This window comes from Cynocephalus volans, chromosome 15 (assembly GCF_027409185.1).
Source record: "Cynocephalus volans isolate mCynVol1 chromosome 15, mCynVol1.pri, whole genome shotgun sequence".
NCBI lineage: Eukaryota > Metazoa > Chordata > Mammalia > Dermoptera > Cynocephalidae > Cynocephalus > Cynocephalus volans.
Genome location: NC_084474.1, coordinates 26688927 through 26709294, shown reverse-complemented (window position 1 = coordinate 26709294; position 20368 = coordinate 26688927). Strand labels below are relative to the sequence as shown.

Genomic DNA, 20368 nt, shown 5'->3' with positions numbered 1-20368 from the left:
CAAAAATGTATAGCTGCAAGTCTTCTTCAGTCATCAATACTTTGAGGCTACTTCACGGTCGCCAAGTATAAACTAAAATTCATTGGACAGAGTTGCTCAGGCTCATTACAAACACGAAGAGAGTTTGCAAAACAATTTTGTTTAATGCTAACAAATAACTAAACAACGTAGTTCACTAATAACTAGCGGCATCGTGTACTGGAACAGCCTGACCTACATACACTTTCAGGAACGTTTCACTGCAAACACAGCTGCTCTTTTCCTGCCATCACAGATGGCCTGTGTAGTGGCAGGTGTCATATCAGAGCATTTTCAGGCACTTAGGAAGTAATTCTTAACAGAAATAACTACAGTATGTGGGCAACTCAAGTAACAAGGTCGCCTCTGCCAGAGCAGCCAGGGTGGGCGTCGCAGCAGGCCCACCGTCTCCTTAGTTCTTCTGGGAGCCAGAGCGCAAAGCGAAGCGGTGCAGCTGCTCTTAACAGAACCTCCAACGCTTTAATAAACTGCCCTGGGGTTCTTGGTGCTGTCATGCGCCTCGGAGGCGGCGACATAAGCCGATTCTGGGAAGAAGTCATCGTGGTATTCTGCTAAAAACCTCAGAAAGAGATCAAAGTGTTTCAGCAAAGCCTTCAGATTCTTCTCAGAAAAGGACATCTTTCCAAGGATATCTGGAAGTTTTACAAACAATCGCAGCAAATGTTGTGCCCCATAAATATAAGACGGTGGAAGCGGCTGGTCCCCTGCGGGGTAACTGTCGGGCACGAGCTTCCAGGAGAGGACTTCGTTCATTTCGTTAGTTCTTCTCCCTTCAAAGCCGGGGAACACAGCACTCCCTTCCTTGCCCGGAGTCAGAGGAGCCGGCGAAGACGATGCGCTGTGCGCAGGCGCCTTCTTTTCCAGGCGCAGGAACCGCCGGGGCACGCCGGCCGACGGGTCCTGCTGCGGGCGCTCGGGCTGAGGCCAGGCGCTGCTCTCCGGCAGCCTGTCGCAGTTGGCCGTGTGGCGCGTGGGCCGCCTCGGGGACGGCAGCGCCGCCGGCTCGGCCTGGCGCCTTTTGGGGGTGGCCGGCTGACTCTCTGGGGACCGCGGCGTGGACGGCTTCAACAAAGGCTGGCTGGGAGGGAGCGCCTCCTGGCTCCTGTTAGTAGTGGTGGCCCTCTCCTTAACTGGAAGAACAAATTCAGGTGAAGTCACCTTTCTATACTGAGCTTGTTCCTGTGGATAGAGCAAAACCAACGGGAGAGTGTGGTCAAAGGTTATTCTTAATCCATCCACCATCTCCTTACAAAGGTGAACGTTCTTCTCTGCTGGGATATAACGCACAGTCATGTGCGGGTGCATCGTAGCGTGGTGGGGACGAGGACTCTCGTTGGCTGAAAAGGCCACACTGACAGCAAAGTGCTTCACGTAGGATTGCAGAATAGTGATGATGTTGGTCCGGCATGGAAGTCTCACTAACCGTTTCCTCCTGTTCACGTAGTAACAATCATCCTCAAGCCGCTTCTTCAGAACTTCAGGGATTTCTATAGTTACTGTTCTTTCTTCCATGTCCCTTTTTGTTTGCCGCTCCGGTTCTTCTCTCGCTTCAGCCTTTTCTTCAATGTCACTTTCTCCCCTTATTTCTTCATTCGTTTCTTCACTACTGTCACCAGAGGAACGGCTTATCGAGTTTTCATCATTTTCATCTTTTCAACGGGGAGGTTTTTTTTTAAGACAGAGTCAACATCGGGCCACCTGCTGCGCCTCCTCTTTCTCCCAGCGTTTCTCAGGCGAGCTACAGCTTTTCTGGCCAATTGACGCTGTCGTCTACGACTGTCACCGTATCAGAAGCACGCGATCTTCGGCTGCCCATCTACTCCAGCTTCTGTTCCCGTCATTAAAACGGATCAGACGTTCTGGGATCTTTCTGCCTTTTTCGTCTTTCCCAACAGTAACACGAACACTCTGGCTCGGCGGCCAGGGCGTCCCTCGGGAGCCCACGCGGCGAAGGCAGCGGTGGTGGACAGCGGCCTCCTCCCCGCGCCGCCCGCGTGCTGAACCGCCGCCCCGCGCCTCGCTACGCCGCACGCCCCGCGGCGTGCTTTCAAAAATAACCATACTCTGGGCCCGCCCATGGCGCACTCGGGAGAGTGCAACGCTGGGAGCGCAGCAGCGCTCCCGCCGCGGTTCGGATCCTGTATAGGGATGGCCGTTGCGCTCACTGGCTGAGCCCCGTGCGGGCGACACCAAGCCAAGGGTTGCGATCCCCTTACCGATCACAAAAAAGACAAAGCAAAGCAAAACAAAACAAAAACCATACTCTTCCACCCCCTTCCCCTTACAAATTTGCTGTAAAATTAGGGGAAAATGGGAAAAAAAAAAAAAAAAAAAAGATGGTGATCTCCTATGAGCTGAAGGGTAAGGTGAAGTTTTAGCACTTTAATCTCCCCTTTGTTAGGCCGTGGTCTCCAAAATGCGGTGAGTGACTGGAGTATGGCAAGAAAAATAACTTCTACTTGTGGTTATTTTTAATTTTTTTCAAAAAGGAAAAATGGTTATTGATGGAGTTTGGATGTGTTGTCCCCTCCAAAACTCGTGTGGAAATCTGATCCCCAATGTGGCAGTGCTGGAAACTGATTGAGTCATGGTGCGGATCCCTCCTGAATGGATTAATGCTCTCCCTGGGGGAGGGGGGATTAATGAGTGAGTTCTCGCTCTGTTAGTTCCCGCGAGAGCTCGTTGCTTAAAAAGACCCTGGCACCTTCTCTCTCTCTCTTGCTTCCTCTCGCCATGTGATCTGCTTGTACCTGTCGGCTGCCTGCCACTTTCCACCATGAGTAGAAGCAGCCTGAGGCCTGTGCCAGATGCAGCTGTTCCAGAATCGTAAGCCAAAGAAACCTCTTTTCCTTATAAATTACCCAGTCTCAGGTATTTCTGTTATAGCAACACAAAACGGACTAAAACAGTTATTTAATAAGGAGATAGAACTGGTGCCCTTGCTTGTTCTGCATTCAGATGGCCACACGTCACAAATGGTGCATGGAAATACAGGATTTTGCAATGTGAGGGGGTTTGGAGAAAGCTTGAGTCCAGCTTGGTGGGTTTTGGGATGACGCAATTGTAATCATTTTAGACTCTCTACAATACTTTAATATGAGATGGGCTGTGACTGTGAACATCTTTTGCACCGAGCAGAGTTTCCTGGTTAACTTGTAGAAAACATGTAAAGGAGATGTCAGATTTAAAAACAAATTACCCACTCTTCTTTTCACAAAAAGGCAAAGGTTCCAAATTTCTTGACCCTTTCTATAATGATAAGTGAATTTAAGAAACATGCTATCTAGCAAAAAATTTTTCAATCAATTAGGATAGGTGCACTTAATGAAAATTCATTATGCACTATGTACTTTGCATATATTAACTTATTAATTAACTCAAGGCAACCTTTTGAGACAGAAATTATTATTATTCCCATTTTACAAATGGGAAACCAAGGCACAGAGAAGTTAAGTAATCTGTCCAAGGTCACACAGGACAATTGGCAGCACTGGGGTCTGGCTAGAGGGTTTACTCTTAACCACTAGACTCTACTGCCTTATGGGTATTAGACACACTGAATCTGTCCTTAAGCTAAAACTGATGTTTTAAATAATGAATGAAAAAGATCTTTTTCTAAAAAATGATTTTAATAGACTTTATTTTTTAGAGCAGTTTTGGTTCACAGCAAAATTGAGTAAAAAGTACAAAGATTTCCTGTGTACTCTCTTTCTGTGCAGATATACAACCTCCCCTACTATTGACATCTCACACCACAGTAATACATTTGTTAACACTGACGGGCCTACATTGAGACATTATTATCATTCAAAGTCCATAGTTTACATTAGGGTTCTCTCTTGGTGTTGTATAATACCATGGGTTTGGACAAATGTATAATGATACGCATCCACATTATAGTATCATACAGAATGGTTTCACTGCCTTAAAAATCCTCTGTGTTCTGCCTGTTCACTCCTTTCTCTCCTCAGAAATGATTTTTCAAAAGAAAAGGGAGCATCTTAAAGATGGATAATTGGGAGTGTTTTGGCCATTATATGATTTTTCATTTAAAGTGCTCTGAATATGTTATTTATAATTTATATTATTTATACGTGAACATTTAGCTCACATACATACATTAAAAACCATGGAACTGGAATTTTCTAATCTGTGTAAAAATATTCCAAATCAACAATTTAAATGGGTTTTGAGCTCATTTCATAAAATATAGAAATACAATACTTTCTGATTGCTTTATAAGGATAATTGATACATCTCAGGGAGGATGGAGATTTAAAAGTGTAATTTCAATAAAAATGACTGCTTTGTTAATGGTGGTATTAAAAAATGAATGTCCTGATATACTTGGCATGACAACGATGCACATCTATTGAATTGGCACCTCTTTCTGAGTCATCTTTCATTCAAGGTAGTCCTTAAGAGCATATGCCAAATCTAAACTGAAGCTTTGGCCCCCTGAAGTGTAAAGTGTGACACTGAGATTTTAAAACAAAAGCATACTAAATAAGTGTCAGTAAAATGTTTTGTGACCTCCAAAGAATAAAATAAAAATTATTAAAAAAAACCCCTCTTTTCTTTACCTTGATCTCATAATTTTTAGTGTTTATTTCATGTATTTTCATAATACACAGAACATGTTAGTATGGTAGTACAAGAATGTTAGTATAGACTGTGTGTTCATTTTAAAAGCTGATCAAAAATGTACATAATCAGAAATGTTTACAGACCATTGCATTAGAGGATCATGTGCCTGGGTAGATTTGCTTTTTTTTTTTTTTTTCTGTTTATGTTATTGAGTATCTACTACTATGCCAAGTACTTAAGGTTGCACTGCAGATAGGAAGAATATAGGAATAACATAATTAAAGTATAAAATAGAATAGATAAAATATATCACAGCATTATCACCATAGTACTGCTTTTTGAACTTTTAATTTCAGTATATATTACACATATATTATATACAGCACATATACACACACAGATATATATATATATATATATATATATATTTGTGTCTGTACATGCATGTGTACAGGATCCTTATATAAAGTGTTTTTTTTTACTATGGTTTATAATGAAAAAAATTCTGCAAGCCACTGTCCAAAGGCCACTGAGACCCCAAGGAAGTCACAGACCATTTGTGGGGGTTCTAGGGCTTATTCAGGAAAATTTTCATTTTATCTTTCCATCTTGAACCTTCTTGATTTCAGTGTCCGTGTTTGCATTCTTGTTTATAATCAGAATATCAGTACAATGAGCACCAACATGCTAGAAACAGTATCAAATTTGGTATTGGATGAGATCATGAAAGAGCCAAGTGACAGCAGGACACTGCTGCGCTCACTAGCACAGTGACGCCCAGTGGCAGGCACTCACAGATCAATTGACATGAGTTGAATTGATCTTGGACAGGGTGGTTTGCTTGTTTGTTTATTTATTCACCTAATACTGACTAAGCATTTCTTTTGTGTCAGAGGATACATGTCACATGGATCTGGTCTCTTAGCTTGAGAAACTTACAGTCTAGTGGGGGAAACGTTAAGCAAAAGCAAAAGTGAAAAAAACCATATAATTAAAAATGTGATTCAGTGTCATGGAGAAGTAGAGTGCTGATAGAGTGTATAAAAGGGACTTAACCTAGTCTGAGGCACAGAGAAGGTGTCCGTGGAAGTCACATTGCAATTGAGATCTGAAGAGTGAGTAGGTATTTGACAAGCACAGGCTGTGGGTGAGTGTAGGAGCAAGAGCCTTCCAGGAAAAGGGAGCGACATGTGCAAAGGCCCTGTGGTGGAATGCAGTTTGGGATGCTTGAGGAAGAAAGAGAAGCCGAGTGGCTACAGTAAGTAGGAATGGGAGGAAATGGTACCAGAGTAGGACTAGACGGTAGCATCAGGGCTTTGCTGGATATGTTAGGGATTTGGTTCTTTAGCCTAAGAAAAACAGGACCACTCAAACTCCTCTGAGTAGAATGGACTGGTAAGAGCAAGAAAGTGTCTGGAGACCACACAGGAGGTGTGGTGGCCTTTGAGGTAAGAAGTGGTGGTGGCTTGGGCAGGATGGCCTCAACTCCAACAGAAAGAAGCAGATAGAGATATGAAGGACCTCCTTCTGGTAGGAGCAAAGTCTAACTCCAGGGTTCTCAATACTTCATCTTTCAAGGGGTTTACCAGTCCTGGACACACCAACTCTGCTACCTCCTTGGGCCCCTGCTCACGCTGTACCCTCTGCCTGGATGCTGGCCCCTTGCACATGGGGCTTCTCCTGACCCTTTAGGTTTCAGCTTAAATTTCACCTCTTCACAAAGGCCCATCATCCCCACCCTCTCTGAGAAGATCCCCTTTAAAAACTGTGATTACTGTTTCCTTTATAGCATTACCACAACTTGCAATTATTTTACACATCTCATTGACTCCTCTCCCCCATTAGTATGTAAGTGTTATGAAGGCAGAGAACGAGGGGTCTTACTCAATGTTCTGTCTCCAGTACTGAGCCCAGACCCGGGTGGGGAGCAGATCCCAGCAATCTGAACAAGCTCAGAGATCCCCACGCCCCCGTTTAAGGAACTACATTAAAAGTGAAATGCTATGACTTTTAAGAGTTCACTAGATCTCGATACGAGTGTAAACATAAATGTGGATACTGAAATCAAGAAGGTTCAAAATGGAAAGATAAAACAAAAGTTCTCTTGGATGGGCCCTAGAACCCCCTAAAATGGACTGTGATTTCCTTGGGGTCTCCAAATCCCAGTTTGAGAAACACTGGCTTGGGTGGTCTCCAGTGATCCTCTCAATTTGGTATTTCTTCTATTCCATAGGCTGGTAAGCCATCAATCAGATGATGTGCCCCAAGAATTTAGTGTATTATTTCTATATTGCCTCAGTGAATATTGTGCACAGACTACTAAAGAAAATATAAGCACTAATGTTAAAAGCACACACTAGAACTGGGAATAAGGATATGGGTCCTGCATTTAAGGGGCTTTTACCATTTTTTAACTTCCTTTTATTACACTTACAGAATGCTCTTGAAATAAAGCATAAACAAAATCTATTTGGAGTGGGAGTTCCAGTCAAGATGACAGAGTAGTTGGTTCCTGGTGTCACTCTCTCCCACAGAGCAACCAATTTGCAGCTACTGAGGAGCAGCGACAGAGGACCTGAGATCTGTGCTGGAGTGGATGGGAGCTGTGTGCCGCTGGACCCCAGTTCAGGTTGCTCCCCCCTGTGTGGAGAGACTTTAGAGCTTCTGGGCCCACATGCTCCGATCCTGCTGGCGGGAGAAGGCAAGTGGGGCTGGACTTCTGGCCCAGGCCAGTCCTGCCACTGGGAGAGACTTAAGAGGCTCTGAGCCCGCACACCCTGAGCCAGCCATCCCAGAGAAGGCAGGTGGGGTGGGAATTCTGACTCAGGCCATTCCCTGCCTCTGGGAGTGACTTAAGAGGTTCAGGGTCCCTTCACCCCGAGCCAGCCATGCAAGAGAAGACAGGAGGGGTGGGACTTCTGGCCCAGGCTAGTTTCTGCTGACTGGAATCAGCAGTCCCTTCAGGATCCAAGTCAGAAATCAGGGAAAAACGGGTGGACTGTGATACCCCTGGCCACAATCACAAAACACCAAAGGAAAGATACCAGAAATATGAAAAATCAAGAAAGTACATTGATACCAAAGGAAATTAATAATTCTCAAGCACTAGATCCTATAGAACAGGAAGTCTTTGAAATGACAGACAAGGAATTTAGAGTAACTATTCTAAGGAAACTAAATAAGATATGAGAAAACTCAGACAACACAATGAAATGAGAAAAAATATACAGGATCTGAAGGAAGAAATGTACAAAGAAATCAATGCCTTGAAAAAGAATGTAGCTGAGCTTCTGGAGCTGAAGGATTCATTCAATGAAATAAAAAACACCACAGTTTAACCAGCAGACTTGAACAAGCAGAAGAGATAATTTCTGAACTTGAAGACAGGCTGTTTGAATTAACATAGGCAGACCAGAAAAAAGAATTTAAAAAATTGAAGAAAATCTAAGAGAGACAACTGATAACCTTAAGCACTCAAATATCTGAATCATGGGTATTCCAGAAGGGGAAGGAAAAGGAAATGGCATTGAAAACATAGTCAATGAAATAATAGCAGAAAATGCCCTGGGTATAGAGAAAGTCACAGATCTCCAGATTCAGGAAGCCCAAAGATCACCAGACACATTCAACCCAAAAAGGTCCTCTCCAAGACATGTGAGATTCAAACTGACAAAACTCAAAAACAAAGAGAGAATCTTAAGAGCTGCAAGAGAGAACTGGCAAGTCACCTATAAGGGAGCCCCAATCAGAATAACATCAGACTTTTCATCAGAAACCCTAAAAACCAGAAAAGAATGGGATGATATATTGAAAACACTAAAGGACAAAAATTGCCAGCCAAGAATTCTTTACCCAGCAAGGCTATTCTTCTGAAATGAAGGATAAATAGTATATTTCACAAACAAAAACTGCAGGAGTTCACTACCACACAACCAGCCCTACAAGAAATTCTCAAGGAAGTACTGGATTTGATAACACAAAAACAGCCATCACTGCCATGAATATGTAAGAAAGAACAATACCTACCAGCAAGACAAAAATGCTAACAAAAGAGAAAAAAAAATAGTTTATCTATCACCCCAAGAAACCAACAGATACAGAAGACAAACAGAAAATTAGAAAGAAAGGAACAAAAGATACTTAAGACATCTAAACAAAAATCAGTAAAATGCTAGGAGTAAATCAACACCTTTCAATAATAACTCTAAATGTAAAGGGATTAAATTCCCCATTCCAAAGACACAGACTGACTGACTGGATTAAAAAGATGGACTCAACAATATGCTGTCTTCAAGAGACTCATTTGACCTGTAAAGACACACATAGACTAAGAGTGAAAGGATGGAAAAAGATATATCATGCAAATAGAAATGAAAAATGAGCTGGAGTAGCTATTCTTTATATTAGATAAAATAGACTTCAAAGCAAAAACCATAAAAAGAGATAAAGAAGGCCACTATAAAATGATAAAAGGATCTATCCATCAATCATAAATATATATGAACCTAATGTCAGAGCAGACAGATTTACAAAGCAAACACTATTAGATCTAAAGAAAGAGACAGACACTAACACCATAATAGCAGGGGACCTGAACACCCCACTCTCATCATTGGACAGATCATCTAGGCAAAAAATCAACAGAGAAACACAAGATCTAAACAATACTTTAGACCAATTGGATTTGGCAGATATCTACAGAACATTCCATCCAACAACCTCAGAATATTCATCCTTCTCATTAGCACATGGAACATTCTCCAGGACAGACCATATGTTAGGTCACAAAGTAAGTCTCAATAAATTCTAAAAAATTGGAATTATTCCATGTATTTTTTCCAATCACAATAGATTAAAATTAGAAATCAATAATAAGTGAAACTCTGAAAACTATACAAACACATGGAAATTAAACAACATTCTACTTAACAACATGTGGGTCCAAGAAGAAGTTAAACAGGAAATCAAAAAATTTCTTGAAACTAATGAAAATAATGACACATCATACCAAAACCTGTGGGATACTGCAAAAGCAGTATTAAGGGGGAAATTTTATTGCATTAAACGCTTACTTCAGAAGAATAGAAAGATGGCAAATTAATAACCTAACACTTCACCTTAAAGATCTAGAAAAACAAGAACAATCCAAACCTAAAGTTAGTAGATGGAAAGAAATAATTAAGATCAGAGCAGAACTAAATGAAATAGAAACATGAAAAACAATACAAAAGATCAATGAAACAAACAGTTGTTTTTTTTAAAGATAAATAAAACTGACAAACCTTTAGCAAGATTTACTAAGAAAAGAGAAAAGACCCAAATAACAAAAATTAGAAATGAAAAAGGTGATATTACAACTGACACCTCAGAAATACAAGGAATCTTTAGAGACTACAATAAACAACTATATGCCCACAAATTTGAAAATCTGGAGGAAATAGATAAATGTCTGGATGCATACAAATTACCAAAACTGAGCAAAGAAGATATAGAATATCTGTACAGACCAATAACAATAAAAGAGATTGAAGCTGTTATCAGAAGGCTACCAACAAAGAAAAGCCCAGGACTGGACGGGTTCACTGCAGAGTTCTACCAAAACTTCAAAGAGGAACTGATGCCAATTCTCTACAAACTGTTCCAAAAGATTGAAACAGAGGCCATTCTCCCAAACTCATTCTATGAGGCAAAAATCACCCTGATACCAAAACCAGACAAAGATACCAAAAAAAAAAAAAAAAAAAAAAAAAAGACTACAGGCCAAAATCCTTGACGAATATAGATGCAAAAATCCTCAACAAAATACTAGCTAACAGAATACAGCAACACATACACAAAATTATTCACCATGATCAAGTGGGATTCATCCTAGGGATGCAAAGCTGGTTCAACATACACAAATCAATAAATGTGATACACCACATCAATAAAATCAATGACAAAAACCACATGATCATCTGTATAGATGCTGAAAAAGCATTTTACAAAATTCAACATTCCTTCATGATAAAGACTCTCTACAAGTTAGGTAGAGACAGAAAGTATTTCAACACAATTAAAGCCATATATTATAAGCCCACTGCCAATATCATCCTGAGAACAGGAACTAGACAAGGATGCCCACTCTCACCACTCCTATTCAACATACTGTTGGAAGTACTAGCCAGAGCAATCAGAGAACGGAAGCAAATAAAGGGCATCCAGATTGGAAAAGATGAAGTCTAGCTGTCCTTGTTTGCGGATGATATGATCCTATATACTGAACAGCTTAAAGCCTCTATAAAAAAACTCCTAGAGTTGATAAATGATTTCAGCAAAGTTGCAGGATACAAAATCAACACACAAAAATCAGTAGCATTTCTATACTCCAACAGTGAACATGCAGAAAAAGAAATCAAGAAAGCTAGCCCATTTACAATAGCCACCAAAAAAATAAAATGCTTAGGAATAAAGCTGACCAAGGATGTGAAAAATCTCTACGAAGAGAAATACAAACCTCTGTTGAGAGAAATTAAAGAGGATACAAGAAGATGGAAAGATATCCCATGCTCTTGGTTTGGAAGAATTAACATTGTGAAAATGTCCATATTACCCACAGGGATCTACAGATTCAATGCAATCCCCATCAAAATTCCAATGACATTTTTCTCTGAGATTGAAAAAGCTATCCAGACATTTATATGGAACAACAAAAGACCACATGCAGCCAAAGCAATCCTGAGCAAAATAAATAAATAAATAAATAAATAAAGCAGGAGGCATAACACTACCTGACTTTAAACTATATTACAAAGCTATCATGACCAAAACAGCATGGTACTGGCATAAAAATAGACACATGGATCAATGGAATAGAATAGAGAACCCAGATATCAATCCATATGTCTACAGACATCTGATCTTTGACAAAGGCAGCAAATCTACATACTGGGGAAGAGACTGCCTTTTCAACAAGTGGTGCTGGGAAAACTGGATACTCATGTGTAGGAGAATGAAACTAGACCCATATCTTTCACCATATACCAAAATCAACTCAAAATGGATTAAAGAATTAAATGTACATCCTGAAACAATAAAACTCCTTAAAGAAAACACAGGGAAAACACTCCAGGGAGTAGGAGTGGGTACAGAATTCATGAATAGGACCCCAAAAGCACAGGCAACTAAATATAAAATAAACAAATGGGATATATTATACTAAAAAGCTTCTACACAGCAAAAGAGACAACAGAGTAAAAAAACAACCAACAGAGTGGGAGAATATATTTGCAAAATATACATCTGACAAAGGATTAATATCCAGAATATACAAGGAACTCAAATAACTTTGCAGCAAAAAACCAAATAACCCAATTAAAAAATGGGCAAAGGAGCTGCATAGGCATTTCTCAAAGGAAGATATATGAATGGCCAACAGACACATGAAAAAATGCTCAACCTCACTCAGCATGTGGGAAATGCAAATCAAGACCACTTTGAGATACCATCTCACTCCAGTAAGGATAGCTAACATCCAAAAGACCGAGAATGATAAGTGCTAGAGAGGTTGCAGAGAAAAAGGAACTCTCATACACTGTCGCTGAGGCTGCAAAATGGTGCAGCCTTTATAGAAAATGGTATGGAAGTTCCTCAAACAATTACAGATAGATCTACCATATGACCCAGCTATTCTACTGCTGAGAATATACCCAGAGGAATGGAAATCATCATGCCAAAGTGATACCTGTACTCCAGTGTTCATTGCAGCTTTATTTACAGTAGCCAAGAGCTGGAACCAGCCCAAATGTCTATCATCTGATGAGTGGATAAGGAAACTGTGGTACATCTACACAATGGAATACTACTCTGCTATAAAAAAGAACGAAATACTACCATTCACAACAACATGGATGGACTTAGAGAAAATTATATTAAGTGTAACAAGTCAGGCACAGAAAGAGAAATACCACATGTTCTCACTTATTTGTGGGAGCTAAAAATAAATAAATAAATAAATACAAATAAATATGGGGGGTGTGTGTGTGAAGAAGATAGAATAACCAAAAAAATTCCTTGAACTATTTAAGTCAAGTGATGGGGGGGGGAAAGGGAGTGGGGAGAGGAACAGGTAAAGGGGCATGAAAATCAACTACAATGTATTTTGAGAAGTAAAATAAAAAAATAAATTGCTTTTTGTAGCAGTTGAAGGGATCAATAGCTCTTAGACTCTTTAAGGGACAAATAATATACAAGATGGACACTTTAAATTCTTCAGAAAATATATTCATGAGGTTTGTCCAGTTTCCCCTGGTACTCAACTCCTCGTGACATTTATTAATGTTTTTGCAGCAAACAGGTGGTGGAGTTCTCCAAAGGCTCTCAACTCTGCGCTTCCAGAAAATATTGATTTTTTTTTTTTTTTTTACAAGAATCTGGCAGCAGGGCGGGGCTAAAAAGAACTTCTCAAGGCAAAAAAGAAATCTCACAAAGGAATAACTTAACCCAATGCTGCCTAGACAAAGTAATTCTGTCTAAATATCTTTGTGCCACTTGACAGAGACAATTTCTCTGTATTTTCTCTTTGAACAATTTCATAGTTTTCATGAGAGGCATGTCTTGAGAATATTATGTTCTTAATGGTAATGCAGGACCTTCTACTGAATCTTCTCACAAGAAAGAGAAGACAGCTTTACTGTGGAATTGGAAAGCAATTTAAAATTCCAATTAATTAGGGTTAATTAATTAGACATTTGGTAAAAACACGCTGAGATGCCAGACTGGGGAGAAGAATAACTGCTTTTTGATGGCTGCTTTAAAGAAAAGGCCAAATCCATTAGAAAGCTCAGTCTGACTCAGAGAGGCCTGGAAGTGTTTGGGTATGCATTTGAGTTTGCGAGAAATCAGAGACTGAAATTTCTTCCTCCAAAAAAATAAATCTATTTGGGGTGAAACTGTTCATCCATTTATTTAGTTATGTAGTTGTAGAACAATCTTACTGGGTGGGAACTCTGCCAGGTGCTGGGTACTATGTGAAATAACATCAGGAAGAAAAACCTAGGGAGAAGCTGAGCATATTCAAGCAAAATATTAAAAAAAAAAATTCTAAAGAAAAAAGCAATTTTTGCAAAAATGGTTCGAGTTGCCAGAACAGAATAGAACATGATGCTTTCCTTTTGAATCTTTCTAGATTCCTGGTCTTATGCTGCTGAGTTCCTAGTCTGAGTAACTGTTGTGGGAGCTGCTGTTTCTGCGCGTGGTGGTGGGAATTGGCGTTTGGAGTGAGTGACTTACGGTTCCAGAACGGGGCCGTCTGCCAGTGGTTGTTGTCGTGAGTGAAGCAGGTGAGTCCGGGCAGGCTGCACGCCTCGCCCTTCCTCTGCCGCCTCTTTTCCTTTCTCTCCTTCCTCCTCCTGCGGGTCTCCTTGAAGAGCTGCAATTTGCTGTCTACTTCCTGAGCGGCCTCCCTATGCAACAGAAGGGATTTTTTTTTTTAATGATCAGAAAGTACTTTCTCAGTTCAAAATAAGATTGTTGCTATGAATCTTGCACAGATATTTAGATACAAGCTCACAGACACAAGGCAATACGTGACCTTTATTTTTCACAGAGGGCCTCAAAATATATTCAGCAATAGTGAAGGCAAAACTTATTAAGTGACACCTCTCTTAGAACCTTTTGAACCTAAACAGGATCAACATTTTCTTCCTCATTTACGTGTAAACATTGATGGAAATAAATGTCGGTGTAAATCAATGGATCCTGCCAGCCACCTCCTTTGGACAATGGCTTAATTTTCAGGTGGCTCAGTACCCATCAGCTGTAGAGTCAACGGTTAGTTGGACTAGATGGCTTGGATTAGAAAGTTTCAAAAATTCTTTGACAAATTCTGCAAAATCGGTTTGGAGACCCAGTTTTTAAACCCAATTTTTTTTTTTTTTTTTATTATCTTGGTTTTTCCATAAAAGGCTTAAACTTCGTTGAGGTTCAAATACTAAATCTCCTTCACATGCAAATTTTGCTCTTATTTAAAAACTGTGTATGTTTCCTCTGACTTTCAGAATTGAACACTATTACATGCTGCTCTATAGAACACACCGACCCACTCAAGGGAGTCCATAACTCTCAGTCGCTCTGCACAGAAAGCAGCACTGCGTGGAGTAAAATCCAGTCACCAGTCCCACACGTGAGGCAGAGAGCACGTGCAGAGCTGGAGTAGAATTCTGCATGGTTTCCCTCAAAGGAATCCCAAAGCACTGCCATGTCCCTTGGTGAGGCGTGGGCTTTGCTTTCAGCTTCTTGAACTACGTGCCCTTCCACTTCTGGACCAGCACCGCTCGGAACACAGGGATCCCGCCGGTCTTTCAGAAGTACCCAGTGGGCAGTCCTTGACTCCCAGCAGACATGGGAAACAGAGGGTTACTTACTTGAATGGGTGAAGATGGCTCTTTAATTTCTCTTGCTTTTTTGTACCTTTCTCTTTATTATAATAGCTGCAGGCAAGAAGATTAAAAAGCGTGTCTTCATAACCTTGCACTTGATTGAACAATTCATTTCATTTAAAAAAAAGCAAAATAGAAGGAAGGCAGTTACTTTGTTGCAACTATTTTAGCTTACCAGGACTTTTTACCTCCTGCTTAAGTTTATGGCAATATTTAATTGGACTTAAATAGTTTAGGTCAGCATCATACCATATGACAGTGCATTCATATGAAGTTTTCAATTGGTCAGAGAGACAAACGAGCCTATTGCTAATCACTCCAGCTTGTGTTAAAATGAATTTGGAAAGTGGCTGTGGCATAGATACATGCTCACCTCTGTTTACTACAGCCACATTCCTCAGGCTTTCTTCTCTTTAGATGTCCTCTCACTTCTCTTAAATTCTTAATTTTATCTTGCAGAGCTTCAATCTGGAAAACATGTATTTGAAAAATTACATTTTAAGATCCAGATTTTCTTTACAAAATATCTTTCATTTCACCTAGTTTGCTGTGTCTCAAAATTATAACCATTCATTTGAGATGATAATTAATTTATAAACAAGCTGGACATAGAATATGTCTACCTCTATATTCCAACTGATGTGTTATAAACATTGACAGATGTCTTTTTTATAATTCAAATCATTTTCTCACAGAGATTTCAAAAGGCCATTGAGTCTCTTCTCACATTCTATTTTGTTTTCAGCAGGACTATCACTAAATCACTGAAGAAAGACAAATACCTTGATTGTTTTTCTATTTCCCACATAATTATAAAAAAGAAGACATGTACAAAAGAGGACTGGTGGTATGTCCCACCAGTCGCAGCAGGGCTGGCAAGCTGAATTTGAATTTGGAATACACCTTACAATCACACAGCCATGGCTAACCTCTTTATCAATGTATGCCTTATGGTCCTTCCAGGCTCTGGCTGATTGATACAGTTCTCTCTCACAATGGATTGTATCATTTGGAAGAATAAAACACCTGCAAAAACAAACAAAAACATGAGAAATCGGTTTATACTCTAATATTAGAAAACATTAAAGATAGCAAAAAGAACTTATTCTCTAAACTCTTAAAGTAGATACAAGCAGTAAGTTTGGAGCGGAGACACAGACCAGGGTAAGTGAGACTATGTCCTGGCTACTGGTGTGGGCAAAGGATGGTGTCTCATCTCTGTGACTAAGATCATCACTAAGATCACCTTTCGGGGTACCTCTCCACATTTTGTTAAAAAACAGCTTGCCGTAGTACCCCATAAAATTCTGAAGCAAAGAAACAGCCCCAGGGATAGAGAACAGGTGGGATACGGGGTCAATCCATAACATAAGAGAAACGCATCCTGGCCCCAATCTTAGCATATAACTGTAACAACTACAGGCCCCAGGAGATAGAAATGCTGGCAGAGCACACAGTACCCTATTTCCCCAAAGTGATAACAAAAATCAGGGAGAAAACAAGGATCTTGTTAATAAATTCATAAGGAAAATATTTCTGCCAAGAAAGAAAGTAGATTTTGGAAAGAACTGAAGAAATACTGAGTCCCTTAAAGCTACGGGGAGTTATCTCCCTCCCATCCTCATGACTTCCAAGGCCTTCTCTGCTCTTCACGATCTGGGACAGGTTAGGTGTTTCCGCATCTTACATCCATTCCTAACCTACAACATCTTTCTGGAAGCTTCTCTGGGATCCACTGTCCTGCCTTGCGCTGTGTTTCATTTCTGAGGCCGTGACTGTACAACTGCTCTGAGCAACAGCAACCATGCAGTATGGAAGAGCCTCTACCAGCCTCTGTAATTGTTTCCATCCATGTTCTAGACACCTACAAAGGTAACTGCTCAGGGGTACCAACTCCACGCCTGCAAAGCCAAGATGTGACAGAATTACTCTGGCTGGATTCCAAGCCGATCGGCCTTGACGTGAAACTGAACCCAAGTGCATGAATAACTGTTTGACTGTGTGAACTCCTTATGACTGCTTTAACCCCCAGCTGTTATGTAGGCCAGCCCTTGGGCACTGTATGGCTGCAGATATACTTTTTGCAAAGTGCAAAATGGTGATAATATTGCAAAGGGGGTGGAGGATAACTTTGAACTCAACCCTAGTGAACACCCAAAGCCTTCTCACTTGTGTGTCACTCGGACAGTGGTAGGCGGGCCCACGGCATTTCTGCTCTCTGCCAGCATCCCATCCCCAATGCCACCACTGGCAGCCTGGTGACCTCCTGGCCCCTTGTGGCCTTCATCATGACGCTTGGCAAGGTTCCTTGGTTGCAACATTTGTAGTTCTTCCTCTTCCAGATTTATGTCATATATTTCACCTTCAAATTCTACTGACAAGGAACGTGTCTGCCGGGTATGAACAAATCTGGGCTTGTACTCTGCAAATAAGGGAAGATATATTACTATGGGTATCCTGATGTAGTTTAGGAGAGAAGCAAATGAACACCTGGCATGGTGAGGACCTCGGAGAGGGGCAGCAGTCCCTGCCACATTGCTGAGGGGCATCGTGGCGCTCTGGACAGCCCGCTGGAATTTCCGGTGGAAGGGATGGGCTCTCCTCCTGGCTGTGCCCCAGCATGGCAGTGTGACAGATGACATGCTTCTCTAGGTCTCAGGCCCTTCATCCCTCAAGTAAGGGGGTAGGTCTGGTGATCTTTTAGATCCATTCTACTTTCGGGCAGGTGATGAACTTTTACGTTTAGTTTTCACTTAGCTTGGATAAAACTATATTCCCAATTATGGTATTAATAGCGATGGCTATCCTTTATGGAGCTTTTGCTATGTATTATACATCTTACATTTTTCTCTAATCCACAATCTTGAAAGACAAGTATTATTATATTAAATACTTAAAAAATTTATCAGATTGTCAAAACAGTGTCATGAATTTGGTGCTATCATTTTTGTTTTATGGCTGAGAAAACCAAAGCTTTGAATGTCACATACATTTTGCAAGATTACGGGAGCTAGGACTATAATCTCTCGAACTACAAAGTCTCACCACTACATTGGGCTGCTTTTTCAAAAAGATGAATGCTGTAGACATCTTCTATTTGCACAAATAGTAGAGTATTGCTCTAAGAAAAATTTTGTGAATGCTTTCATCAGCCAACTGACTTCTCACATCTGAAAGAGGAATGGGGAGGTGGGGGAGGCCAGCATATTTTCTGGTGACTATGGAGCATCATCAAGAGCTCATGTGTGCTAGATAAGAACTTTAATGTGCAGACATTGGCTTCTGTGTGGCAGATGCACTGAGGCTCTGGGGAGGCACAGTCAGCCTTATCTCTCCAGTCTGCTGCTAAAACAGGAAGCGGGGCACATGGACCATGGACTCGGAATTGTCATGCCTCAGAGACAGCTATTTGCAGGATCTTGGTTTCCAGATGAAGAAGCTGTCTCCGTGACAGTTGGTAGGTCAGTGAGAGTGCTCACAAGTTCCACTGTTGTGCAAAGGAGGAAAACCGATTCTGCTCTCAAATACAGAAGATTCCATACAGTTTGAAAAAGCTGCCTTAGACTTCTCCTGTTTACGCCCAACATTGAAAAATCAATGTGCTCTATGGTCAGTGCTTAGACAGTGACATTAACTTTCTGGAAAAGAAGATGTTCTTGCTTCTACCCAAGTTTTGGTAATCAGCTTCTGATAAAGGAGAGTGTCAGCGGTCCTTGTCCCTTGTCAATTTTCAATATGATATCCTGTGTGAATTATTAAACCTGGCATTTTTCTCTCAGGAAAGAAAGGAAAGCTCCCAAATCAGTGGCTCTTAGCCTTTCGGGTTCTAGAATCCTTTAAGAATTTGTTGAAAATTATTGACATTGAGAAAGAAGTGCCCCTACACATGGAATATACTCATAATATTGGATGAAATATCAGGGCTTCATGACACCAAAGCCCATCTGTAGTGTCCAGGATAAAAACACCTGTTCTAAGGGCTTCCACTGTTCTAGTGAAATATTTGATTTCCAAATCTTGGACACAGAACTGAATGTAAGGTGTATTACTTATTTCCAAACCAGTATAGAAAGGAATCACCACAGAATGTATCACTTTTCATATTATTCCACTAGATGGTACTAGATGCATTCTTTTATGGAAGGTGTCAGACTGGGGTTTTCATGTTTATGTAATCGCAGGTATCTCATAGCTGCCTGATAGAGCTTTTATGAAGAAAATTTTAGGTAGTACTTTTCATATTGAATTTGACTAGTTTGACCCTGCCAGTTCAACAAGATCCAAACTTATGACAAAATTTTAAAAAATATTGTCCTAAAAGAGATTAAAATATATGCCTTAAAAAAGTTTATGATTTTACTCTTAAATTAAATCCACGTGCACTAAAATCTTGGATTTTTTAAAAAAAGCAACTTAAGGCAGACAAATAAAGACATTAGCATTAAAGTAATAAAACTGACCTAAACCATACCCTTTCATCCTTTGGAATAACTACTTCATAGCCCTTTTCTGTGTGCATGTGCTTTGCAGCTGGTGCTTTCACTAAATATTTTTTATTCTATGCTTAAGCGAAAATGTTTACAATGCAAAATTTCAAATTAATCTTAGCTTTCTTATTTTAAACAGAACAGTGGTTTGCTTTTAGCCTGAAAACTATGCATTGATAAAATCTAAAATGTAAAAGGAGCAACGCTTTCTTCTCTCTAGCATCCATTCCCAAAGGCCTTGGCCTGCCACTGAGATGGTCACACAAGTATGGCTTACTTGGAGTCCCCTGGTTTCTCAGGAACTGTCTTTGACTCTTCCTCTGGCTTCTGCTGGCGCGGTAACCAGACTCCCTACAATTGCACTCTTTGTCCTTGTCATGGAAGCCGTGAGAGTAGAGGTTCCGCGTGCTCTGCCGGACCGTGAGCAGGTCACTGGGTCCTTTACACTTGTGAATTCGAAGCTTGCCAGATGTATCCTCAATGCACTGCCACTTCTGCAAAAGCCAGCGAGAAAGCAGTTTACCGATTCTGATCCAGGTGTTATTTATTAAGGACTGCTGCCTTACGTTTTTTTTTTCTTAGAGGCACTGGCAACACCATTAAAGAGAGTGAATGAAGAAAGGCAAGCTTTTAAGTGACCCTGCAATAACTCAGTTCTTTCTTTCACTGTGGGCAAATATAAATGACAATAAAATCATTGGAAATCAGAACTACCTCAGTGACACTAGAGCCAAAAACTGATATATGAATCCTCAGCATCCAGACTAAACAGTCTTGAATGAAACATCTAAAAGCCCTTCCTTCACCATGACACAGAGCACAGCTGTCAGGACTGTT

At 40.6% G+C, this 20368-nt stretch overlaps 2 protein-coding genes across 7 annotated transcripts in view; both read right to left on the bottom strand.

Annotated features, from left to right (window-relative positions):
- SULF1 (sulfatase 1) overlaps positions 1-20368 on the bottom strand; it is a 155988-nt gene that overhangs the window by 18105 nt on the left and 117515 nt on the right. For all 6 annotated transcript variants that reach the window (XM_063079110.1, XM_063079114.1, XM_063079111.1 and 3 more), the window contains 6 exons: positions 19809-20025; positions 17214-17466; positions 15974-16070; positions 15418-15512; positions 15030-15095; positions 13897-14069 (listed from right to left, as the gene is read on the bottom strand). In XM_063079110.1, the coding sequence (XP_062935180.1) occupies positions 13897-14069; positions 15030-15095; positions 15418-15512; positions 15974-16070; positions 17214-17466; positions 19809-20025 (901 nt within the window). The remainder of the gene's footprint in view (positions 1-13896; positions 14070-15029; positions 15096-15417; positions 15513-15973; positions 16071-17213; positions 17467-19808; positions 20026-20368) is intronic.
- LOC134364072 (male-specific lethal 3 homolog) lies at positions 499-4636 on the bottom strand. The gene is made up of 2 exons (XM_063079989.1): positions 4623-4636; positions 499-1582 (listed from the first exon to the last, which is right to left on the bottom strand). The coding sequence occupies exons 1-2, from the start codon at positions 4631-4633 to the stop codon at positions 499-501; spliced, it is 1095 nt and encodes a 364-aa protein (XP_062936059.1). The 5' UTR covers positions 4634-4636.